Source organism: Lepisma saccharinum, chromosome 3 (genome assembly GCF_977018435.1).
Source record: "Lepisma saccharinum chromosome 3, izLepSacc3.1, whole genome shotgun sequence".
NCBI lineage: Eukaryota > Metazoa > Arthropoda > Insecta > Zygentoma > Lepismatidae > Lepisma > Lepisma saccharinum.
In genome coordinates this window covers 86291481-86319475 of record NC_139231.1, presented here as the reverse complement: position 1 = coordinate 86319475, position 27995 = coordinate 86291481, and the positions used below count along the sequence as shown (strand labels likewise).

At 35.9% G+C, this 27995-nt stretch overlaps 1 protein-coding gene across 1 annotated transcript in view; it reads right to left on the bottom strand.

Moving 5' to 3' along the window:
• Positions 1–27995, bottom strand: part of Atg2 (Autophagy-related 2) — a 142919-nt gene that overhangs the window by 48394 nt on the left and 66530 nt on the right. Inside the window, exons 10-19 of the mRNA XM_083118960.1 lie at positions 24787–24875; positions 23302–23575; positions 16034–16190; positions 14181–14338; positions 11752–11884; positions 10969–11069; positions 9369–9552; positions 6327–6427; positions 5080–5282; positions 230–386 (exon numbers count right to left, since the gene is read on the bottom strand). Coding sequence (XP_082975086.1) covers positions 230–386; positions 5080–5282; positions 6327–6427; positions 9369–9552; positions 10969–11069; positions 11752–11884; positions 14181–14338; positions 16034–16190; positions 23302–23575; positions 24787–24875 — 1557 coding nt within the window. The remainder of the gene's footprint in view (positions 1–229; positions 387–5079; positions 5283–6326; positions 6428–9368; positions 9553–10968; positions 11070–11751; positions 11885–14180; positions 14339–16033; positions 16191–23301; positions 23576–24786; positions 24876–27995) is intronic.

The window sequence follows — 27995 nt, the reverse complement described above, 5'->3', positions numbered from 1 at the left end:
CCGAAATTTAGCCTTTTTATTTACCAAAAATATGTGCCTCTATCAATCATCTCAATAACCACTTTTCCAATATCATATTGCTAACACCTCTTGTTGCTTCCAGAAGATAGCTAGCTACCCTTGTGACAGCATGAACTTCATAGACACTAGACTTCCATACTACATACATACATACATTTATACATAATGATATAATTTTTTGTGCCAAACCAAGTGTTCTATGCCTTACCTGTTGTAGATTATTTCATACAAATGTTTTGAAGGCAACTGAACAGAGCAACATGGCAAATTAAGCTCTATTTGGCACTGGCTATTGCTTGAAGCGTGTTCTATGAAGTCTGCCATTTCCTGCTTATCCCCAGGAATCACCAGCTCCTCTCCTTCACCTGCACAAAGAAAGCACAAACACTTATCTCTCTGCACTTTAATCCAAATTTCAAAATATCAGACATGACATCAATTAGCTGATTCCCTTTGATCTTCATACTGAATGATTATGGGCACATGTTGGTATTTTTGTTATTTTATGTTGCACTTCTGACACATTTAGCTATCACTAACAAATGACACCCATGCACATTAGGGCAGCCCTTATTTTTCAACTTTTGAATTCTTTCTGCCAACTCATAACCTTCGTCCAATATATAAGAAAGTGAGCCTTGCAAAATTTCAGCTCAATTGAATTATTTTAAGATGGCCCCAAAGGTATTAGTTTCAATATCTTACCAAAATAATAGTCAGGCGTAATCGGGAGACAACAACTGTTTTCAGCATACAGTTATGTACAAGAAAATGTAGAGTTGGAAGTTGTCGGGAAAAAAAAACAGCTTTTTTTGGAAAGAAAAACCTGAGTTTCTTTCCGTGGCTTTTTTGGTTGGGCTTTTTCGGCTTTTTTCACAAAAGTGTCTCAAATGAATGAAAATTCAGGAGTTGGCAGTATTTTTCCTGTTCCATGGTTTTCGTTTATCTTACTACTGTAAAATAGACACTCATTTCTAAATATAAAAGACAATTTACAATATGAAATTCGTAGCTAGACAAAAACAGTGTTTTCAAGAAAGCTGGCTTTTTGAATGGGCGCTTCTTTCCTAGTGTTACCTTCATATTTCGGTACGCTTATTAAATATATCGATGTAGTACAAACATATTTACATAACTAGAGTAGTTTTGTATGTGTTTTTTATGGAACCTAATAGTATGATATGATTTTCAATGTTTGAATTTGTTATACGAATATGTACATGAAGCAAAAAAGAAAATATTGTTATACCTTTTGAAAATCTAGTATCAAATCTCTTTACATGAAATTTTGTGTTCAGTAAAATATATTTATATTCTGGCTTTCCAGTACATCATGTATAATTTGGTTAAATGGCCGCTAAACTTGGGCACGGAGCAACTAGTGATGTATTTTGGCTGCTTGTTCCAGTGGTTCTCAACCTTTGTGAGACCACAGCCCAGTAAATTTATCTCTTACAAGTCGGTGCTCTGATCCCAATAATTGCACTCATAAATACATTTCTGATCTTTAAAGTTTGTGATGTTCACTAAGTCAATCATTTGCACGATTACATTTCGTTCATAAATATTTCAAATTATAATGCGAAGGTGAAGGTACAACTTCTATGGGTCTAAGTATTATTAAAATAACTAAGCAATATGCAGTTCACTATTACCTATATTTCCATTTTGTCACAAACATTACCACATAATGACTATTGATTTTCGTTGCAACGTTAGAATTCCAAATATCTCGTTTATACAGCGTATAGCGCAATAAATAACATAAAGCATAATTGATGTTGTATAAAGTAGTTATTATACATTCTTTTAACTGTTATTTGAAAGTGACTTGTATAATATGAAATTAATAATTTCAATAAACATATAATTATATTGTGCGGATTCACAGGACTGTCACATTCCCCTCCTTCGGGAAAATGAAAACTACAAAACACTGAGGAGGAGTTTTCATTTACAAATAATTCATATGTTTATGAACATAAGTAAAACAAAGTTACAAATGCACAATATTATCTGACATTTGTCAACAACGTGCACATAAACAGATTTGTGCCTAACAGGTAATAACAAATCAGAACATAATACAACATTCAATTGTACAAAATAATAACAGAAAAGTTTCCTTTTTCCAGTATCTACTCTCATAAATTTAATTCTCAGACAAGAGTTGATTCCTCTTTCCTTCTGAACAGTTAAACACTCGAAAATTTGAAAAGTTCACCTTGTCATAATATTGCTGGTTCATTGTGTAAAGAATTGCATTATTGTCCTTAACTTCCTTGTCCGTCCATTCCAAAAAGCCAGCTTTTTTGCAACTCTAAAAAAATGTAACCTATATATTGAGCAAACATTGAAACCAAAAGAGGAAATAAATACTTCACAAAATAAAGTCTAAAATTGAAATAAAAACAATTAAAATATACTAGATTTTACTGCTTTAATAGGCCAGTTTTGGTAGCATCTGGATACTTTTTTCTGTGTTTTCTAACCATCTGAACAACGTATTGCTCTTGCCAGAATGTTCTGGTATTCTTGAATTAGCTTCACTCCTCTCTCTGCCATGTCATTGGTTGGTTGGTTGATTTGGTGTTTTAAGTCCACTTTATGCACAGTAAGGCTAATCTTGACTGGACCTACAGTTTAAAGTGGGATCCGAACCACTATGTGCCTCCACTGGGTATCGAACCCAGGACCCCTTGATTACAAAGCGACGACACTACCACTGCACCATCGGGGAGGCTCTCTCTGCCATGTCATAAACAACTACAATGTTTTTCAGTGCTTCCAATCCATGTTGGAAGTTCACATCATCTTCTAAAGTAGATGATCAGTTCTGTATAAAATTTGTGTGGATTAAAAATCTTGAGATCATCATCTTCGATCCAGCAGAAATAAAATCATACAAGTGTTTTTCTTTAAAACAGTTGATTTTCTGCATCGCTGTCTTCTGTAGTCATCTTTGCAGCAGCTATTTGTTGTTTAATGCCTAGTGGAACTAAATCATCAAAGAATGCGAATGTCGCATTTTCTGGTGAGAGAGACCATAAATGGTTTGCAATTTTTTTTCGCAGCAGCACATCTAAATTCTGAACATATTACCTTATACTCGAATAATTTGAAAAAAAATAAAAATGTAATCTAGATGAAGAGCTTTCACAGCCAGCAGTGCTAGGAATCAAAATTGTAAATAGAATCTGATAAGAAAAATGCATATTCACGGGAATAAATCAATCTCTATGTTGTTCTGTTTAATCTGATCTTGGAAAAAATATATTTTATAGTTGTAAAGAGCCTTTGCCATACAGCAAGCTTAGCTCAGAGCTCTAAAAAAAGCGAAATAAGACTCCTTTTGGGGGCCAAGCACCGAAGAATATCATAACCAATTCTAACAAGACATAACTGTTTTTGCAGACATTCCAGCCTACTGACACAGATATCTTCGGTGACATGCTACCGTATTTTTTGTTGTCTATGCTCGACCAGATCTCCTTAAATCTTTGAAGCAAATTCACATCTGGTCCAGAAGTTGCACTCATTACTGCATTAAAGCTCTTTATTATATTTGTTCATTTTATAGTTATATTTTTTAAAATTTTATTTCAAGACTAATTCGAAAATGTGATGTCAACACAGAAGTTAGAGTAAATGAAGATCAAATATTTCTCAAGATTTGTACAGTAGCTACTTATTTGACCAGTGTTGTTTGCAGTTGTATCAAAACACAACATCTGTACTTTTTCTTCTATGCCCCATTTTCTACTGCGTGGTAAATAGTTACATCTTGATATTCTGTAGATGTTGGAATTTCAGATATACCTAATAATTGTTCTTTGCCGTGAAAATTAACAATTACAGCTAATTTATCAACCTTTTCTATGCAAGATAAAACTGGAAGCAGCTTGGTATCTAGTGTAAGACCAAAGTGTTGGAATTTGCTGGTTGAATTTTCCCTTAATTTATTCTTATCTCTGTTCCTGAATTCTTTCCATCGACATTGTATTCTCTGGGGGTTGTACAAGAACTCATTAAAATTTTAACAAAAAATACCTGTTGTAACTTGAAATCTGTGTCTGAACTTAGAAAGCTGCATTACTGGCTTTTTAGATAGTTCTAGAACCTTGTGAAAGATTCTATAACCTTCCAGAACCATTTATATTGCAAATTAAATTTTCTTTCAATGATATTCTGTACTTCTTTCAGGAAAAAAAACATGATCAAGAAGATAAAAACAGTTCAATATAGAAATATTGATTTGGTTCAAGTCTAAACTTTAGGGACTTTGGGGGCCACTTTAATATTAACTGATTGAACTGAAAGTAGAAAGTGGCCGCGGTGGCTCAGTCGGTAACGCGTCTGACTACCATGCTCAAGGTCCCGGGTTCGATCCCCAGCCGGTTCAAATCCGGGAACTTTTCTAACGGTGGAAGCGGTCCCGGCGCCCACCCAGCGTCGAATAACATGGGTACCTGGGGGAAACCCTGGGGGGTAAAGGCGGTCAGGGGCGTGATGCTGATCACATCACCCCCACTCACGACCGGATCAAGAAAGTGTGGGGCGTTACCCCCACACCCCCTATACGCCTTCATGGCGTGGTGCTATGCACAGGGGAACACTTTACCTTTTTTTACTTTACCTTTATACAGTGGGAAAACAAGAGTGAAAAGAAACAGTGAAAAAAGTTTAAAAAATAACAAGAATGAATACGAAAAAACATCTCGTCTTTGTCAATTTCATTGATTCCTGTCTGTGCACTGAAGTGATTGAAATAACTGACTGAATAGTAAGACTAGTAATCATCGGAGTATGTCATGCAGGTAAACACCAGAATTGTAGAGCCAAATTTTTTGGCACAACTTGTCACAGCTGCACTACAGTAGCTGGTTTGCCCCACATACATCAATGTGTGTGCTTACTTTTTGAGGTTACCACTGACAATAATCTGGAGGATTGCAATAAATGGAGTAAAATGTATCTCATTATGCCAATATTTTAATGAGTAGCAAGATTTTTATTTGCAAGAGGAATCAAAATGGCACAATGACAAAATATCCTCACCTTCGGCTCCATAATTGGAAGATTTTCCATGCGGAGTATCACTTTCATGAATGACTTTCTTAGAGCTAAATGGAGAAGGAGCCTTTTGCACCGAATTCATCAGGGTCTCAAAGGAAGAAGGAGCCATTGAATCCTCTCTCTCCACATCTCCCCTCTCTTCCAGATCTCCAGGAAGTTTCACTGGATATGTGTGGATTACTAGCCTATATATGAGGTAAAAAAAAACCAGTAAATATCAGTAAAATTGGGTAGGTGATTTAGTTGTACAACCTTTGTCGTTGATTTTTGGGCTGATTCTTGAACCTGAGCAAAACAAAACAAGTACTTCCAGAGTAATTATGAGGAACAGTCAAATGAAAACCTTAATTGTTTTTTCTTTGTTTCTTATCTAGTAGATGCAATGTTGCATAGGTTTGCTGCATTTTAGCATAGCCCCATTGCTGATCCACATATATTTTAAAGTCTGAGTTAGTGCCTGTATTCCTTCAGAAGGAGGGTTTTTGGAATCTATGTGCAGTCACTTATGAGCCACCATGAAGGTATTTACACCCATCTGCATGCAGACTGAGGCCAGTCGAATTTCCTCCTCTATTTGTAAACTTGCATGCACAGACACATTGGATTTTCATTTGCTGTAGAATGTCTATAAGTTTTAGGCTTCTAGAGGGCAAGAAACCTCTGCTCTTTGCTGGTGCATTTGCATGCATGAGGTGCCATCTTTAACATGACAAAAATGGTGTTGTGAAGCTCACTTGATCAGTGTTGCAGCCTTGACGTCGCTTTGTAAATAACAATCGATACCTCAGGCAAATTTGATTTTTAACAGGATGCATTCTGTAATTTTTGTCGGACTTTTAAGGTTTTTCATTTGACTCTCCCTTGTATTTTTTTAGAATATTCTATTGCTTTCATTTTATTTGAGACGAGGACCTACTTATCTCATTCAAATATTCCAAACAATAACTCAGTGATTTGTCCACCCCTCCAAACACCCCCCAAAGTTTCCTCAACCCCTAACATTTTCTTACAAAGGCCCAATTTTTGGTAATTTTGGCTTGAAATTTACCCTTATACCCCCTAAATTTGGACTCCCCCAGATGGAAAATGATAAACCCCTGCAATAACTCATGATCTAAAGATAAAAGAAGAGGTTTCTTTGAAGCATGATAGAGGAAAATGAAAGAACACACTGAAGAATTTCATACTTAGAATTAATGTTTCTGAAAATAATGTAAAAGAAATAATACCTGGGCCAGTCAAAACCTTCACCATTATTGGGAAGAGAATTTCCATTCTTGTCATCAACTGAAGCTCTGCCAATAGGGATTGGAGTATCTGTATCTGCCTCCTTGAATATAAAAGTTAGAAAATTAAATATAAGAATAGTGTTACACATCTAAGAATGGAATGGTGTCCCAAACAAAAAGGTAACCAAAATAATCACTACATAATAGTTTTAGTCACCATTTCTTGGGCTACCCTATATAAGAAATTGCTTAAAATATACATATAACATGCAGTGTTGTCAAATATTTGATAAAGGTAAAGTGTTCCCCTGTGCTTAGCACCACACCATGAAGGCATATAGGGGGTGTGGGGGTAACGCCCCACACTTTCTTGATCCGGTCGTGAGTGGGGGTGATGTGATCAGCATCACGCCCCTGACCGCCTTTACCCCCCAGGGTTTCCCCCAGGTACCCATGTTATTCGACGCTGGGTAGGCGCCGGGGCCGCTTCCACCGTTAGAAAAGTTCCCGGATTTGAACCGGCCGGGGATCGAACCCGGGACCTTTAGCATGGTAGTCAGACGCGTTACCGACTGAGCCACCGCGGCCACACAAATATTTGAATTCAATTTAATTCTTAAACACTTCTGAAATGAAGAGAAGTATGCATAATGTACAGTCAGAACCACAGTAAATAAAATAAAGATACATTGTATCTAAAGATATCTGTTTGGCGGTTACGCAGAGATAGATAATTTACTCTGATAAGCTTACTTTTGATTTTTCCGTGTACATTTTGTTCGTGATCGATTTCGCCACCCGTCTGGAAGCTTCGACAGGCGTGTACTGCCTTATTGCGGGCAGCGTGGTTCCTCCTTCTTTTGCTTGTGCTCATGGCGGCACTAGTTGATGCAGTTCTTTCACTTTCTGCAGTTCTGGTGTGGTTGTAGTGGTTCCTTCTTTTGTCGCGCATCAGGGTTTTGGTGCTGAAGGTGTAGGTTCTCCATCTCGTCATCTGCTTCCATGGAAAGGCGTTTGTTCATATGCGAAGGTGGGCTTTTTTGCAAATGCTTAAGGGCCGTGCTTGGTTTCTTGTCCTGCGGGGGGAGCCAGTTGGGTGGGTGGGTATATTCCTGATATCGGGAAGTCAGGTTTTATTGAGGACCCTGGGGTTAGTGTTGAAGTCGGCGGGAGTGGTCACTATTGCATAGGTTTCTTTTGAGAACCTTTCCAAGGTGGATTTCACTTGCATGACTATTTTGGCAGAGTCTAAGTTATAGTTTTCGTCTATAACATGGTAGGAAAGACCTGTTCTTCTCCTCCAAGTCTGTGGTCAGCATCATGCCCCTTGAGTCTATCATCAATTTGGCGCTTTGTCATACCCACATACTTGCTTCCACAAGTGCATGTGATCATGTACATGCCACTTCTTGCATTGGGGTTGGTGTAATGTAGTTTGAAATGGGTTAGGTGGGAGGCTAGGGAAGGATATTACAACAACCCCAATGCAAGAAGTGGCATCTACATGATCACATGAACTGTGGAAGAAAGTATGTGGGTATGACAAAGCGCCAACTTGATGATAGACTCAAGAAGCATGATGCTGACCACAGACTTGGGAGGAGAAGAACAGGTCTTTCCTGCCATCTTATAGACGAAAACCATAACACAGACTCTGCCAAAATAGTCATGCAAGCGAAATCAACCTTGGAAAGGTTCTGAACCGATTCATTGCAACATTTGAAGATGACGATAAAGCTAATAAAAAACAGAATACATTGTACAAATACCAAACTTGCACACATTTTTCTGTAGCTGTGTGATAGTAGCAGAGAATACAAGTTATGTGAAAATTGCATGTCAGCCAGGGATCAAACCTGGAAGTTCAGTATTTTGTGCCAATACCCTACCTGTGAGCAACAAAGCCAATTACCACAACTTAGACTTCCAATTATTTCTATGTCCAATCTTAGGTATATTTTTTCTCTGTGTGCTATAAGGTAATTCACATGTCAGTTCAATTTGAAATTCTTCTCTCATATTAGGGAGTGATAACACTAGTGTTCACAAGTCTATAGGTTACGAATGGTTGATTGAGTTGGTGTTTAAGTCCACTTTATGCACAGTAGGGCTAATTGGGACTGTTGCTAGAGTTTAAAGTGGGATCTGAACCACTATGTGTATGTGCCTCCACCAGGTAGGTGACCAATGGCAATGATGAGTTGCAATATGCATGAAAACTTGTTACTGTGTTGTAATATATTCAGCAGAACTGAATCAACCCAGATGTAACAGCATTGGCTAATACTAGTGCTATCAGTATCAGATTCCATCAGCAATACTTGTTGATACTCTACCAAAGTGCTCGTGTCTTGGAGAGTCTGCTAAATGTCATGCAACACTTTCGAAACTATGCACCTTTATTTTGTGGGAAAATGTAATTTGCTATTGAATTACACCTATTTTAATTAGGGTTGAGCTGATATTCATATTGATGCTGACACTCTCACAAATTCCCACCAATACTGATGCTTGGAATTTGTTCAAAATATTGATTAATATTAGTGCCTTATATGCAATTATACCAAGAGTTTAGCTTTAAAATATGCAGGAATTAAATCAGAATATTAAAATACATGCTATGGAATCACAAAATGCAGTTTTCAAACAACACTGGTGCAAAATAAAAAAGAAACTTAAATTTTGCATAAATTGCAAAATCTATTAGATTGATATGCTACAGTACAAATTAAATACATATATTTTAAGGGTATGAAGTACAGTTTTGCATAAGGTGGACATTTATATCAATTCAGAGAATATACTCAGTAGTATTATAAAAAATACAAAAAACAAGTGACTTAAGGTTATTGATTTATATTCATGCTGCACTTCAAAGCAAATCTTTACTGCTTATAAAGCTAGACTTCTTAAGCTTCTTACAATGGAAACAGTAAGCACATCAGTACTGGTATCAGTTGAAAGTGATATTGACTCAGCTATATTTTTTCCAAAATTTTTAGTTATTATTTATATTAAAGAAGAGGCTAGATTGGCACCCACCTGAAAAGACACTTGAACATCGCTACATTGAAGCTCGTATGTTCTACTTGGTTCATGTGTGTCCACTGTTGTCTGAAGAGAGGCATCTGTCAAATCAAATATCATGAAATCCTTCCTCACAGATCTTTTCCACCATGGAGGACGGTCCATGTCATGAATTGGTCTCAGGTCTGGTGTCGGAAACCTAAATAAAATTTTGATTTGGAATATTATGAGGTAAAAAAAAAAAAAACAGTAAATATATCAGAAAGAGCTACAAAGATATATCAGAACAGATAAAAAATTGAAAAGAGTTTATTATTACAAATACATACTCTCGTTACATCTTCACACAATACCCAGTAGTTGGAACATCACTTTACCAGTACCCCTGACACTCGCATAATAAAAATCTCTGATCTGTTGTCTCAGTCAAATTTGCACCTCATGCTCTCCATCATCTTTAAAAAATGCTGGCATCATGATGCAGACAAAACCATGAGAATAACCAATTCAAGTTGCTGCACTGTCTACTCTTACTTGCCTGTATCTTCACTCTTTGCACATTTGCTTCCCCCATACTCAACAAAATGATTTAAATTTAAATATAGTTACTTAATTGTGCACATTTCTTGTTCATTTTGATCTGATCAAGACACTGGCAGAACTGCACAGAAGTTGCCAAAATGAAAAATACAGTGCTTAATTTACAAAATCTATTTTTATTAGTGTAAAGTTAAGTATTAATTTTAACAATAAACGTAACTTTGAATAAACACTTGTACTAACTATATGTGGAGAGAGAATAACAATTAAAATTTTACTCTGAAACCTATACACTTTACAAATTAAATAAATCTCTAATGAACAAGCATTTAAATGATTAATGCTGGCTAATTAAATGAGAATATTACACTTATGTCTGCTTCCAAATTAACTGCATATTGTGACTGTCTTCTACATTCACAAATAACTAATATTTACTTTATTTCTATTGCGTACAAGTTTATAAAATTAACAGGGAACTATTGAGATTAAGAACGCTGTATCAATGTCGATATTTGTTTTAAGTTGTTGATTTTGATTTGTTTTTGTTATATGTAAGAAGATTGACTTAAAATGTCTTGTGTCAGTAATCGAAAATGAGTTTATATCAAATGTAATAAAGTGAAATAATATTTTGGAAGTTGAGTTGTGTTGTTTAATTCTTGCAATGTAAGTATAATAACATTATGAAAACCAGTTGAGTGCTGAGGACTTGCAATTTCATTTTAAAATTGTGTTAAAATCTGCTCATCCTTTACGTTCAATATATATTCAGTGTGAAGTATCGTTGCAATATAAATGATCCTCTTCCTCTACTAAAGTTCAATACTTTATAAGAATGGATACAGAGGTGTCATACAGTGGCTAAACTTAAAACATTTCTCTTCAACAATGATTAAACTTAAAACACTTCCCTTCAACAATGATGAATTGCTTCTAGATTAATAAAATATATAATGTTACCTCCTAACTGGATACACCCTAAAATTCAATACCCCATTATGTTATATAATTGTAATTACACAATATTCAAAGTGGAAATGGTACAGATAGAACAAGTAAATTAACACATTACCTTAATTTGACAGTAAATGATGGTGAAGACATTTTGAAATCCAACCTATGATCTGGCAGTGAGGAGTTTTCAACAGCTTGGTAGAAGCCTGAATGCTTTGCCTAAAGAATTAATGTAAAATGTTACTACTTCTTTTTACAGGAAAATACATAGAGGCAAGATTTTGTTAATAGATATCATTATATTGTAAGATGCATCTGCTCAGTGCAAAATACAGCATAGTAATAATGCAGAGTACATTAAGCATGATAACATTCCTTCCAAGATAATCCATGTTTTTCCACGACAAATAGTGTGAGCCACAGATTTGTAGATAATTTTAACAATCCAGCATTTCTGTAAATAGTCAGTAATTCAGTGCAAAATTTTCATTCTGTTGACTTTTTATAAATACAAAGATACAATTCATATATGCTGGTTTTATAAAGTAAATCTGTAAATATGTAGTTTATCTTGTTTCTAGGCAAAATCTATTGCAGCCACCCGTTAAATACATTAATTAAAGGTGAAAATAAATATTCAGGTTCTTCATGGAACATTTGTAATTTTATAGCCAATCATGAAATATTGGTATTGTAATTTTTATATCAGCCCATCCCTTATTAGCAGGAATATAATTATTATTCCAACTTCATTCAATGCACACATTTCCAGTAAAAAGATCTCACATAAATAGTACATGCAACTTTCTCTTTCATTCAGTAAAGTCATTCCTGCCAAAATATAACAAAATACTTCTATAGAAGATGAATTTGAGAACAATCTAGAGAGGAAAATACCTACTGTCAAACCTTGCATCTGTCCAATACCAAAGCTGTTTCTGGCAGCTTTACACAATGGCTGAGGATTTAACACTGCTGTTATTCTATCTACAATGGACACATCAATTTCACTCATGCATTCTTGTAAGGAGAGGCTGGAAAGTACAATTAAGCATGTTATAATATTAGTCAGACATTTTTGTATTTATACAGGAGAAAGTCAAAAGAAAACATTTTGTTTTAGACTTTTTCCATGTAGGATTGTGCAAGTTAGCCAGTCACATTTCAACATAGTCTAATTGTTGATCTACACATATTTTCAAGTGCTCAGCAAGTGCCTGGCCACCTAAACAAATATTACTTGAGATGTACGTGCAGTCACTTATGCACCACTAAGAAAGTCTTTTCATCCAACTATCCACAAAGTGATGCCAATTTCTAACTTTCAACTCTGATCATAGGTTCGTTACAATCATAGATATGCATAGGGATATTAAATTTACATTTATTGCAGAATTTCTAAAGTATTAGGCTTCGAAAGGACAAGAAACCACTGCTCTTTACTGGTACAAGTGTAGTGAAGCTGCCATCTTTAAAATGACAAAATTATATTTTGCAGTGCACTTGATTGGTGCTGCAACCTGGAGAACATTTGGTAAATAACAGTTGACACTACACCCATACTTGAGCTACATACAGTCTGGCTTATAATCGGACTTATTTATTTCCCTCACTATTGTGTAAAAAAAAAAAAAAAAATCACACCAAGAAATTAAATTTTTCATGAAATTTTTATTGCAGCAAAACCAATATCACTGAACTATTTGGATACCATATTTCATTGGATCATCAACCTGAAACTTTTCAGATTGTCAGTAGAATTTTATGCAATTCGAAATTAATTACAATCTAAAATTCTAAGTGAAGAAGCCTAACTTTATTTCATCTCATGCACATTCAAGCCTGATGAACAAAATATAAATATATATATACATGCTTTGAATTTCACAGTGATCAATTTAAATAAAATTGTATAATGGCATATTAATTAAAAGACAGCAACATAATTGTAACACATTATTATTCATTATTCCTGATTGTGGGTAATACAACCCATGAAAATACTGAATACTAATTTAACTTTCATGCAGTAATTTCAATATATACAGAGTGGAATCCCAATTTACTTTCCCAGATTTATATTTTCCTGCATTACGCAAATATACATTCAATTTTCATGCTCCCAGTAGAGAAAAATGTCATATGTTACATGTCCAAGTCGCTACATTTGCGAACCTTTTTTCTAGTCCTGATGATGTGGCACACGTCTGCGAAAATTTCATAATTTTTTTTTTTTACTGTGTCTGGTGGGTGTTTCCTCTTTTTCTAGTAACTTAGCTCTTGTGGCCCTCCTTCCTTTTATCCATAAACATTGAAAAATGCAAAATTGAGGTTTCCCTATATACTTTTTTTTCAATTACGTTCATCTGCTAAACCAAGTAACCTCCAATTAATAAATCTTGTATCGTATCTTTTGTTATTTTATGTTGCTGTCTCTTTTGGTTGATCCCAACAATGAAGACTGCTGAGAAGCAGATGAAAGTGATTAAGGGACACCCACAAAAACACTTAGGCTCAGACTGGGACCCTAAACCATGAGCATCTGAGGCAGGATTGAAAGTCTATCATTTAACACAGTCGGCTACCAAGCTGGAAATGAATAAAGTTGAGGAATAATTTATCAAACAACAATTTCATGTTAGAACACATAAGCACTAGTTAAAAATCTAGATAAACAGCAGATATAGTTTTCCCTTTTTCATTATAGGGTTAAAGTACTTAAATAAAACTTGCTTTGGTTTGAGTTGCTGTTTTTAAGTCCACTTTATGCACAGTAAGGCTAATCGGGACTGGACCTACAGTTTAAAGTGGGATCCAAACCACTTGTGCCTCCAAATGGTATCGAACCCAGGACCCCTTGATTACAAGGCAATGCCACTACCACTGCGCCATGGGGAGGCCCTTAAATAAAACTATATAATTAATGCTGCAAATAATGAAATTTACAGTAATGAGATTAAAGTTGCACTTTAAATATGTGCTGCTGAACACATTGAGCACTGCACTTAGGATCTTGCCATCAAAACTCTCAGGTTAGAGTCCTGGTGTGGGTGTTAATTTGGAAGTGCCCCTTCATCAATTTCATCTCATCATCATTCATCTTCATCGCCTATAAAGGCAGGAAAGCAATGTAAAATATGAAATGTACAAAAATTCACATAAGTTTAATTTCAATCCCATTATACAATTTGAATTTAAAGAAATGTGTGGGAAAAATTAGTTAATTGAAGAACAACAAATGATCCCTTGAAATGATCCATACTGAGATGACTTTATTAAATAGAACATAACATGAAAAAACCTTTAAAGAGAGAACAACTACAGGCATACCTTATATCAGTGCGTGGGTGACTGTATCTCAAAGTGTGGCCGTGACGAACCGCTTTCTCAGAATACTGAAAGCGCATCTTCAGATCAGGTGGGCAATTAAGAGGAAATGAACCGAGAGATGCATTTTCATTGTCTGAGCTCCTCTTGAATTTTAACAGCTGCAAGGGTGATAGAAACAGAAGTATCAATAGTATTCTCTTTTAGTTCTTACTTATTTCCCATGCAACCACAGTCGTTGTATGCAAGAGGAATTCTTTGGGTACCTTTGATGGTTTGTTGTTACTGTGAATGTATCAGCACTACTGACGAGTGCCATCCTCAGGACTTGGTTCAGGGATATGTGTTAAGACTAATAAAACAAAACAACGTAGTTACTGACAGAGAGATGCACACATGGTTTTAAAAAAAGGCTATACTAAAAGAAGATACTCCTTGCACCTCATGGAGGCTATCATGTGAAATAAATTCATTCATTTTTAACTTCCGAGTCTGTGTAAGTGACTGTGTTATTATATTTTATCAATCGTAACGTGAAAAAGTTGTCAACAGGAATCAGAAAAGATATGAAAGTATTCCTTCCATATGTTTTCTCTTAAATCTGTTTGCACAAACAAAATTACACAATTCTAATACTGTCTTCAGTTTGCATCTCCCTGCTGCAAGAATAACAACCATGATATGTTGTGTTAAATTTCATGGATTTACAGTGATGAAGAATATTTAATATTTCCATATTTCGTTAACTTGGTGCTCGAGCAAAAACAACATCACCTGACTACGAACCAACCAAAAATACCACAAAGATATGGAATAACTTAAATTAAATATTAAATTATTATTCACAACATATTTATAAACACAACATTGATTATTTTATAACAACTAACATTTCACAAACTTATCATTTGCATCATCAGACTCAATGGTGTACAAAGAAAAAACCTCTAGATTAAATAGTTCGCTGAATCAGATGTGTGACGATTACTTGTTTGTTGTTGACAAAACACAATCAGGTTATAAAACCAGAAGATCTAGCAACTGTGACATTGTCCACTTTGTCAACAAAACAATTAATCATTGTGATGTTGATTCAGCAAACTATGTACTTTATAACACAAGTTCTTCTAATTCCATTGGGTCTGATGATGAAAACAAGTTTGTGATACTTTATCTGTTATAAAATAATCAATGTGTTGTTCGAAATTTTATCGGGATAAAAATGTGGCATCCACTCACAATTGAATCAATGCTATGATACTCATATTTTTACATATTTTCTATGCTAAATAAGAAAAGGATTGATTATATGGGAACTTAAAAAGAGAAATTGAATGTTCTCCTCTCCTGCTTTTTTTTAATCCTTATGACTGTCATTTACAGAGAACTTAAATGTGCATGTAACAAACAAACAAGCACGCACGATGCACGCACACACTCACTCATTCAAGCACGCATGCATGCACTCGCGCACACACACACACACTCGCTCACTCACTCACACTTACAGCACATGCTGTGATTCCCCAGAAAAAAATTCTCAATATGCCTATGATATGGACTCAACCCTAATTAAAACACAACATAAAATTCCAATGATTTACAACCCCTTGGTGGCTCAGGACCAAAATAACAGTAAAATTTGAGTTATGCAAAGTTCTTTTTAATAAAGGGTACAAAATGTAGAAATTTCAGTGTATTTTCAATAACTCAATGTCAATGCCAAATTTCTTATGTCTCCCTGGGACTTGTATTCTAATATCACAATGGTGAACCAGGAATGATTCTACAAATTCAATATGGTTAGTTACACCACACCAGAGAGCATACATGCTCAATTAAATAAGAATACTTACTTCAACATATTCTACAGTAGCTTTCTGAGTAGGTGTCTTCATTTCCACAAGACACTCCAATAGCTCAAGGCTTGCTGTGGTAACACTTCCACAAATTGAACTGATGACAGCTGTTGTCTTTTCATTGCCTTCTATTGTCACAGGGGCTGCCAGAAGCCTATAAACGAAAAGTACTTGAAACTATTCACACTCAATTATGCTTAATAAAAGGTGGCACCAAAGAAGGAAAATAACCCCCAACTCCTGTGCATAGCACACTTGGTTGCTTTCCAAGCCATTCATCCATTTCTCCTTGGTAAGCACATGGCAGAACACACCACAGAGCTAATTCTGGTTGTTGAAACATTCACAAACAGTGAACGAAAAGAGCAAATGTGCTAAAAAGAATTTTCAGTTCGAATTGTCATTGTTACTAAGAACAGATTCCATGTTGTTGGAATGAGGCACCTCTATGTCTGTGCGCCTGCTATGTAAGAATTTTTATGTACAATTCTTATTTGAAAAAATGATTTAGACGAGTGAGGAGGCAATTTTAAGGGAATTCCTTGGTGTTCCTGCTACACACAAAAATACTGTGCGTCACTTTGTTAATACATTTAAGAAAACATAATCTATCCTCAATAAGAAGCTGCAAATAAATCACTGTATGCTTCCCGAGGGGAAACTTGAAAATGGAGTAAGATTACATAAAACTTCAAGGAAATCTCTGCAATGACTTGCCCAGTAAACAGGGAATTCACAAGGCTCAGCTTGGAAAACAACCAAACTTACAAAATTAAAACAACATAAGGTAACTGTTGTTCAGTAAATGGGTTTCAAATAATGTTAGTGACAGCACAATTGTTGATATGCACCTTACTAACCATGCGATTAGAGGAATCCTAGGGATGTCAAAGATGGCACCTACCAATGATACTAACACAAATGAATCAAGTGATGAGCATTCAGATTTTGATCAATTATTTAGTTCTGACAGTGAAGATTCAGATAATGCTGATGTACAAAGGTAAAAGGGTAAAATTAATATTTTGCCTGTTCTTATTAATTTTCGAGATAAAGTCATATTCATAACAACTGGATATTGTTTGATCTTCACACACCATCTGAGGTAAGAATTATATTAAATTAAACTCAATTAATGTCCTCCTCCGTGGCCATGCGGTCTACGGCTGTGCTTTGGGCTCAGACTGTGGGATGGCATGGGTTTGAGTCCACCTGGGTTTAGTCTCTGAGTTTTCGGCCTGTGTATAGGACTGGTGGCAACCCACCATTGTGAGGAAATTGGGGAGCTACGAGTGAGTAGGGTAACCCGGTCATAAAAAATCTCCTTTAACGGCTGGGGATTCGACATGCTGACCGCACGTCACCCCATTACCAGTTGAAGAACTCCACACCTCTAGGTAGGACTGTGGGAGGGAGGCTGGCAGTTGGGAGATAGGCCAAAGCCCTTACGGGCTGTAGAGCCATGGATTATTAAACTCAATTAATAATTTATTCAGTACAGAGTGTATTGTCACAGGATGGTCATGGCTTCAGCAGTGAAAGATTTAATAAGATTTAATACTTTCAGTTACCCTTTTGGGGGGTCACCCTGTATATATGGTCCTGTACAGTCCTATGTATAGCCTGTATGGTCACAAGAATTAGAAATGTGATAAGTAACAGTTGGGCTGAAAAGTTCGTAGGCTGACTCATAGATGGCGTTACTAGAATTAAATCCATGTGATTTTTACTTAGTACTAACCTTCAAAAGATACGTGTATAAATTTCACAGCTGCCGGATAATTAGTTCGTGAGATATACCATTGTGAGTGAAGCAGCTTTTGTTATTGTGAAAAAATGGATAAAAAAGAATTTCGTGTGTTAATAAAGCATTGCTTTTTGGCGAAAAAAAATACTGTTGAAGCCAAGGCTTGGCTTGATATACATTATTCGGACTCTGCACCAGGAAAATCAACCGTTGAGAAGTGGTTTGCTAAATTTAAACGAGGCGAAATGAGCATCGAAGACGATGCACGCAGTGGACGCCCCAAAGAGGCTGTTACCGACGAAAACATCAAAAAAGTCCACAAAATAATTTTAAATGATCGTAAAGTGAAATTGATCGAGATAGCTGAGACTTTAAAAATATCAAAGGAACGTGTTGGACATATTGTGCATGAATATTTGAACATGCGAAAGCTGTGCAAAAAAGTGCTGTTTCATCAAGACAATGCACCGTGTCACAAATCAATGAAAACGATGGCAAAATTATATGAATTAGACTACGAATTGCTTCCCCATCCACCATATTCTTCAGATCTGGCCCCCAGTGACTTTTTCCTATTTGCAGACCTTAAAAGAATGCTCGCTGGAAAGAAATTTAGCACTGATGAAGAGGTAATCGCCGAAACTGAGGCCTATTTTGAGGCTAAAGAGAAATCGTACTATAACAATGGCATCGAAAAATTGTATGACCACTATAATTGTTGTATCGCCCTCGAAGGCAACTATATTGAATAATAAAATCGAATTTTGTCAAAAAAATATTTTTTACTATGTTAGCCTACGAACTTTTCAGCCCAACTGTTAGTTACTTTGAACAGAGTTTTCAGTCTAAAAGTAGACTGTGGATATTAATTATGAGTTTTGATTGTGTACTTAATAAGAAACAGCAAGTGCTAAAGGTTACCTCTACGGCTAGGAAGTGATGAAAAATCATATTTTCATCTGGGCCTTGAAGACAATGCTAAAACTGACAGTAGTCAGTTTTCCATTAGTTAGAAGAAAACATTATTTTTATTTTGTATTTTCCAGCCTTTTTGGCTTTTAGGTCATTTTCATTATTTTTTTGCCACTTTTGTTATATTTTTCAATCAATTTTTATGTTTATTTTTGCTCCTTCCTTGTTTCATGAATCCTAATTATGAAGCAATATTTAAATAACTCCATAAAATAAAATATTAAACCCCTATTATAACTTACATATAAATCATATTTTAAATGCATTTGCTAGCATAACTGACTTTTCCAGGTTTTCCAGACCAAGTTATTAGGGCAATTAATGTACATGACCATGTATGAACAGTAGCAGCGATTAGGGGAGTGTGTGGGGGAGAATTGTCCCCCTACTTATTGCCCCAACAGTATGGTCTCTTAATGCTATCCCTTATCTACCAAGAAAAAAATAACTGTCCTTGCCCCAACCCCAAAGTTCTGGCACCCATCAAAGATGATATATGTAAGAAAATGAGAGCACTTAGATGAAAATTCACACTCAAGTTTAAAACCGTAAACTGTAGTAGATCAGATTAATCTTTTCACCACAAAGCATACTTTATCCTCTTGTGCCTGTATATGTATGGGAATTTACCAATATACTAGCAAGCTTTCATTATCACATTATGTGAAATTATTGATGGCCTCCCTTTACCCCTTATAGCCATCCGATCCACTCACACATTATAAAATAATAGTTTTACCAATTTTTTGGAGTTAATTTATTTCCATAACAATTCAGTAGTCATAAGAAAAATAATATATAAGTTTATAAACTGAATGCAATTTTGTATAATAGTTTTCTTCCTTTAAAATAAATGCACAATTTGAATACTTGAAATGTTTTTCTAACATATATGTAGAATTGGCATTCATTAACATGTGAAAGTTTCAAAAGAACACATTACTCGAAAAAACACAACTACACTATTTTCTTCTTTAATGCTTTCATCTTTTCATCAGCTTCTTGGATTTCCTTTGTAGATCTCTCGAGGATTTTAGCTTTCTTTGTACTCAGTTCTTCAGTTCTGCCATACTTCTTTTCCTATCTTCTAAATGAGTCTTCTGAGTTTCTGTTGTATCATGCTTCCTTTTCAGTGCTTCCTTCTACTTTCCACTTGCATTTCTTGCTGCATGAATTAAAGATTTTGTTATAGGGACATTTTTAACCCCTAAATAACTTACAATTGCATCATGTATACATTGTTGGGCAATAAGTGAGTCCTCATCAAGATTATCCACAAGGCATTGCTTATTTACAGAGAAACTACGCTCAACAGAAGTATTTCCATGTGAAAACATTAAAATCTTCTGGACAAACAGTATAAAGGCAGCGTTGTTACAGTCTTCAAGAACTGTCATCCACATCTGATCCAGCCGATCAACAGCAATGTCAAAATTTTTCATTCTTGCAATCACACTGTCATTACTACATAAGTCAGTATAGAACAGTTTTATATCATCTGCAGCAGGACCAGAAAAATAGCGCTCTTCAACTAGGACTTGTAATGCCACATTTACTTGGTCTTCACCTACTTTTCGATCCAAAACAGATGCTGGAGAGAGACATGCTGCACCATAGGTGAGCCTATATTTCAATGGTGATTTCATACATATCTTCTTACACAAACATTGTAATATTTTCAGACAATCTTCACGAAAATGTAACATCTGAACGTCAGATAGTTTCACAGATCTAAATGCTGCTCGAGTTGCAAATCCAATGTCAACTTCTTTTACAGAACACACACATTCTGGATAAGTTAGATTTAGTTTCAAAAGATCTTCAGAACTTACAGCTTCAAGCAGAAGGGACTTCTGTATAAACCCGGACATAAGGGACTTCAGTAGCTTGAGCAAATGTTCATAAAGGAAAGGCACCATTGGTGAATCAGACTGAAACTTTGCAAGAGAGGGTTCTTTCTATATCCGCTGCAATGGCCTGAAAGAAAGCTAGCCTGACTGGTAACAGAGGATTGCTCACTTGCGACTTAATAGTTTTAAAGTTTTCACACCTTGGTTGTTCCTTGGTACCAGAAACTCCGTCAGCAAATCTGTCAGCAAAGGTTTTCAGAAATGGTAAATGGTAGTGCTTTTTTCACCACACTTTCATTGTCTAACCACCAAATTGGACAAAACTCTTTTGGCAAAACTTTTGATCCTGTAATTCTTGTGAAATCTGCTCTCCGAGCTGGAACATTTTTAAATAAATTGTACACTGCTCTTAAGAATACCACTATGTTCCAACCAGAACTCTAAAAAGATGCTTTGAAAGCACCATGAAGAACATCAAGTCTGCAGCTTCCTATTTCCAGCAACGTTGTACTTTCTGGCTCATAATAGCCATGTTTTAATTGAAAAAGGTGAGAAATTTCCAGTTAACTGTTGGTCCATCCATGGATATTGCATTATATTTTTCAAATTGATACCTTTTACACCTCCCTGAAATGCCAGGAGCAAGTCACTAGCTTTGGTATGGCCCAGAAACAAAAATACAATTTTTTTCCAGAAAAATAGTAAATTTCCCTGACTTTTCCAGAAAAATAAAATTCCCTGACTTTTCCAGGTTTTCCAGACTGGTAGACACCCTGTTAAATTTCCTAACAAGTACGCTTAATAAAAAGTATGGTCAATGCAAAAATACAATTTTATTTTCAACTGAAATCTTTGGCAAGGAATTAAATAATTAATTGTGGTAAACTTACTTTTCCTCCACCTAACATCCTAACCTAAACTAACCTAAAAAAGCACTTTGGTTGAAGCATACTTTGAGGTTCCCTTGTTGCCCACAATTATTGCTTTAATCTGTGGTTTTAAAGTACAATTAGTCACAACATTAAAAATTATAATCTGATGCACGTGAAACACAACTGTATTTTTCAGATCCTAACCAACTACTTTATTGTGCAAGGCCTATTCTGAAAGGCGGCGAATGACTTATAGAAAAACCTAGCTGTGTATTATATGTAACCTTGAAGGAAAAATAATGAAAACTAATTTTTTTTCACAAGAACGCAGATTGGGACAAAAATTCGAAATATACAAATGGAAGAGGACACTGTATGAACAATGCAGATCATGTATATCAGGGGTTGGTAGCAAAGTGTCAAAAAAAATCATTGAAAAATTATCTTTCTAAATGTGTGTATTAGTCACAACACTACACTGGCAAATGTAAGTACGCTTGAGGAGCAGAAAGTAAAAGATCTGCATCAACTAGCACCACCATGAATGCAAGTGGAAGAAAAAGGAACTACACCACCCTCGGCAAGATAGTACATCCCTGACGGAGCTACCTGATAGGTGGCAAAATCAATTGTGAACAAAAACTACATGGAAAAATTAATCATAAGCTTATTAGAGTGAATTACCTCTCTCCACGTAACTGCCAAATGGATATCTTTAGATACAGGAAAAGGCTTCATTATTATCTCTATGATACAGTTTGTTACACCTGTATATATTGTTTACTTATATAACCAATGTAGCTCTTGACAAAGTTGCATGTTTGAAACTTCGAAACATTGAGAATATATTCAAGTATAACGTACAAGGAATGTTATGTTCATAGTAGGGCTGAGCTGATGCCAATGCTGATGTATCAATCTTGGCAAATACTAGTGGTACTGGATCCACAAAGTATCCATTCAATCAGTCTTGGCAAATACTAGTGGTTTGGTTTTTGGTTTGAGGTGCTGTTTTAAGTCCACTTTATACACATTAAGGCTATTCGGGCCTGGACCTACAGTTTAAAGTGGGATCCGAACCACTGGTGCCTCCACCAGGTATCGAACTCGGTACTCCTTGATTACAAGGCAATGACGCTACCACAAATACTAGCGGTACTGGAACCACAAAGTATCCATTCAAACTTAATCACCTATGCCGACTAATACTTTTCCAGAGTAAGGAGATCTCGTAGGGTCTATAATAATGCCACATGACACTTTTGTGGAATCTAAACTTTTGTGGAATCTAAATGTCCTTGAAAAAATGCACAATGCATAATTTTAGTTACCTGGAAATAGCATTGTGAGTAGGAATTAATTTTGGATTAAATATTTAACTTTTGTGAAATAGTGAAGCAAAACTCTATTATTTTGATATGGTATAGTTCCAATTATAAACTATAAATACGGAGAAACTAGTACTCACTTTTATCCGCGAAGCTGTTTTTTCTTCTTTTTCGATTAATTTCAGTGGCCACTGCCACCATCCTCGTTGGTGGTGGCAGTGGCCACTGAAATTAATCGAAAAAGAAGAAAAAACAGCTTCGCGGATAAAAGTGAGTACTAGTTTCTCCGTATTTATATACTACCGCGTCTCTCTTTTCCCAATCATGAATATAAACTATAGTTTAAAAATAACAAATATTTTTAAACTACTTTTAATTGTATCAATTTCCATTTATTGATATCAGTAAGAGTATCAGCATTGTTATCAGTATCTGATCTGAGTGGTATCAGTTCAGTCCCAGTTTAGATATAAACAACTCCACTTCATAAACCTACCTTATATGATTGAGGTGACAAGACTTGAGGAAAATTTCCTTAGCAGTATCAAAATTCTTGTTCCCGTAACCCGAGACTGCAAAGTGGCCCAGCTCTTGAAAAAAATTATTGGCGGTGGTTTTCATTTCCTGGATGGAAGACTTTGCTAACCCTCCATCACTCTCGACAGACAGAGTGAGTATGTCATCGTGGAGAAGCACAACAGCCATGCTACTGAACCTCACTTGGAAGTGGGTGACTTCTGCTGATGGGTCATCCAATGAAGATGTATTAGCTGGTGTTAGAGAAAAAGAGGCACCGATTAATTCATCACACCAATATAACATTGGCATATAATTTTAAAAGCTAATTCTCGAATATTCTTGTACAATGACTAGACATTAAATACAGATATTCAAAAATCTACATATCAAAATGCCCTTATTTCAAGGTTTCTATTCCTTTTAAGTTTGTTGCCTCATCTAATATTTTTACTGCTAGTTAACTGAGAAGGGGTGGGGGAAGGAACAAGGACAAGAAAGTGGGAGAAAGTCCACAGCTTTTTTTACAGGAACCATTCCACAGTGTATTTTTCCCCTCGCTTGTGCCACCTGTTGGCAGCCTGCTTGGTGGCCGGTCAGATGGCAACTCCCTTCAAATCGCATGTGATATCTCCACTATGGAAACCACTAGCTTTGAAATGACTTCAAATTCTCAGAATTACAATTACAATCAAAATAAGCACGTGCCTTCGTCACATGGGATATTGGAAATATTGTCCTCATGCATCCACACATTTCTGGCATGTTTTTAGGAAATTTCGTGGAGCTTTGGTAACAAGACACTCATAAAGGGCACTTAACAGCTCGCGGCACCAGAGCAGCAACTGAAACACATGGCTTTGCACATAATTTGTGAATCTCTTAACCCCATTCCATTTCAGTAACTTCACAATTTCATTTCAGTCGTATTTTTAAAGTGTTTACATGTTACAAGTGTTCTTCTGATTTTCTATTGTTTCATAAAGTGTTTATTAAGTGTTTAGTGTTCAAAATGTTATTTGTGTTTTGCTATAGTTTTAATACACATACGTACACATTACAACAAAAATAAAGTCTATGCAAAAAACCCACACACATTAGAAGAACTGAAGGAGAATATCAGGAGAGAAACTGAAGCAATTTCAGAAGCTGAACTGTTGCATGCAAACGAGAATTTCCTAAAAATGTTTGGATTCTCGAGGACAACATTTCCAGCATCTCTTGTGACAAGGTACATGCTTATTTTCATTTTAATTCTAACTGTAATTCTGAGAAATTGAAGTCATTTCGAAGCTAGCAGTTTCCATATTTGAGACATCACACACAATTTGACGGGAGTTGCCATCTGGCCACCGACACTTGGCACAAGCAACGGAAAAACTCGCTGTAGATTTTACATTAAAAAAAGTAAGCTTTTGTCAGATTTGAATGATGCTATTAATTATAACATGTTATTAATAATTACCTTTGGACTTCTTTCTTTTCTGGCTAGGAATAGTCTGTTGAAATGGAGACTCAAGAGGAGGTAAGCCAACTACACCTGCACCAGTAGACCTATAAGATATAGAAATGTTATAAATTTTAAAAGGCAAAAAATTACACAGATTTTTTAAATGTATTTGCATTTTTGTTATACAGTGTCACTTTTTGGTTAATTGCAAAGAGATTAAGTGATGATCAGATGAAACTGATGAAGAGACACTCACATATTTCCTTTCTTGTTGTTGCAGGGTAAACATGGCCAGCCACTCTCCATTTACACCAAAAGAAGAACAGCAAGTAGTTATCCATCTTTGGTGGTCTGAAAGTGTACTAGGGACCAAAATCCACCAAAGACTTACATCACAATATGGGGGACTAACGTGTAGGTGACTTGCCACTTCATGGGTAGTCACTTGTCAGTTTTGTCAGAATTACGGCACACACTTGCTCAGTGTTGTCAGTAGTGGATGTGATTGGGCATCCTGCTCCTCCTTTCGGCTATTTTTGAACTTCTCAATCAATTCAAACACTTCGATATGATTAGTACTTTCCCCATATTGTGAGGCAAGCCTTCAGTGGATTTGGACCCATGGCAATCTTATCTCTGAAAGATGAAATACTATTGTCTGCTAGTTTATTAACCATCTCCATGTGTTAATAGAAGTCACACATTATTACGAACGTGGCTTGATTTTACAAGAGACAGTTTAGTCACTTAAATTTGGAATGAGCACACTAATACTTATTATTTGAATGAGTGTGATTAAGAATTAGCCTCGATATATTTGACGCAGTAAAGTAACACAACAATTGGGATATTGTGATGTGTGCTGCATACTAAACTATCTGAATTAATATTAATACTTTGAATAAAACATTTACTTTAGATGGGTACAGTATCATGAGTCATATTGATTTTTATCAGATAATCTTAATATATCAGCCTGAATTATTCAATAAAAAAGTGAGTTATGAACTAACAAGTATATTCATGTTGAGGGGAATAAACAACACAGTTGATAATATAAGACGTAAGCGAGTTACTAAAGATATATCCGCGAAACGTACTTGTAAATGTTCTATTAACCTTTTGGTGCCCGATCATCTCGATCGAGATGCTTTGTCAAGGTTGTATAGTGCTGTGCAAATTAATGCGGACAAAGAGAGAAAAATCAGTTTTTTACTCTTTATGTGAGATAATCGAATAAATACGTAACATACACTCATACTAGTAGTATCAGATAACTTTTTGATGCGTACTTGATCATGTTTACAACAATTGCAAGGTTTGAAGCATTTTTGTTGTTTCATTATTGTCGTTGTGGTGCAATGCCAATTGTTAACCAACAGACTTCTGTGAGTGCTTGGCTGTAGTAAACACGCTTTTGTTGTGCTCCGTGTTCCTACGTGTTTTCAGTATGGATATAACACCCAGAAAACGTTCTAGAATTATTACATTGAGTGAGAACACATCCATGACTGTGCGGCAAATCGCTGAAGTGGCTGGTGTTGGGAAATCAGCGGTGTCAAAAATTATTAGAAACTACAGGGCAACTGGTAGTTTATCTCCAAAATGAAAAGGAAAGTGTGCTAAAAAACGTAAAACAATGCCTAGAACTGACACGTTACTGCTAAGAAACAGTAAAATTCACCCATACAAAACAAGTGTGGACCTGCAACATGATTTGCTTTCTACTGGGATCAGCATTGATGCATCAACTGTTCGACGTCGCTTGCTTGAAGTTGGAAGAAAATCCAGGAAACCGGTTAAAAATGAAGACAAAATGTCTAAAATGGGCACCAATTTGTAAAAAAAATGATTTTATGGGGGATTCCCCCTCCCCCTCCATATATATGCCTAATGTGCATAAATTTTATATCGTCTGAATCTGTGATTCATTCCATGTACAATGGTATATCATTCATCTCTCTAGGGCAATTAGCCTCTGAGCTACAGTCAGTTCAAGGTAACGCTGCATTTTGAAATTTGAATCAGTGGCATGCTGACCTTTCCCTTTGGGGGTACAATTTGCGTTACATTGGTCATACAATAATAATGCAAATATTTTTGTGTTCCTTACATGCCAGTGATAATTTCCATGTGCATGTCGACACTGTCATGTACTTTTTCCTTGGAGGGGGGGGGGGGTCCCCAATGTTTTCCAAAATTTTGGAATTTTGGGGGTTCTCCCCTCCCACCACATATATGCCGAATTTGCATAAATTTTATATAGTCTGAATCTCTGGTTCATTCCACATCGCGTACAACGGTATATCATTCATCTCTCTAGGGCAATTAGCCTCCGATCTACACTCATTTAATTGAAACTCTGCATTTTGCTCAAAATCGGCTCAGGCACCAAGGGGGTTACCTGTGAAAATGGCCTTGGGCTCCAAAAGGTTAATTTCGGTGGCCTCTGCCACCATCCACTTGGGAACTCAATGCTTTACTGTTAGGTCGACTTCAGCTTCCTCTTGTTGTTTCCTCGACTACCGCTAGGATTGCTGGTGTAGCCATTTTGTCTGCTGCAAGCGATGAGTTTCAGCTGTTGTAATAGCGGGAGCCAAACATGATGAGCCTGCCCGCTGTCGATATTCAGCTCGTGCGGAAAGTGCATAATTGCATGAGTCTCTTTGAGTTTGGTGTTGATTAGGGTATGTGATGTATGCCTAAAACTTTTTGGATCCTGTGTTTGTTGAACTTGAGGTGCCTTGCTAGTCCAGTAGTGGGTTGGGATTTTTTTGCATCCGCTAAGTGCTGTTGTATACACTCGTTGACAGATCTGATGGAACATTTACAAGTAAGTTTCGCGGATATATCTTTAGTAATTCGATTACGTCTTATATAAACAAGTATAGTTCATAAAGAAATATATAGTATCTCAGACTGCACAATTAAAACTTATGGAGGATGCATCCCAACTCAAGATCAACATAACCTGTATGTTTAGTAGTGATGCACCAATTCACGAACATTGATGCTAGTAATGTTTGTAACGTCAATATTGTTGCACTTTCTCATCTTCCAAAATCAACCGGACACGAAATTCCTAAATTTTCACAAACAGACAAGAGTTGTGTACTGATGATTCCTGATATATCTTCTTTAATTATAAATATGGACATTCCCATACAAGGAATCTGACATATACCAAAAGATCATACTTTACTATGTCTGCAGCTGTGGAAACT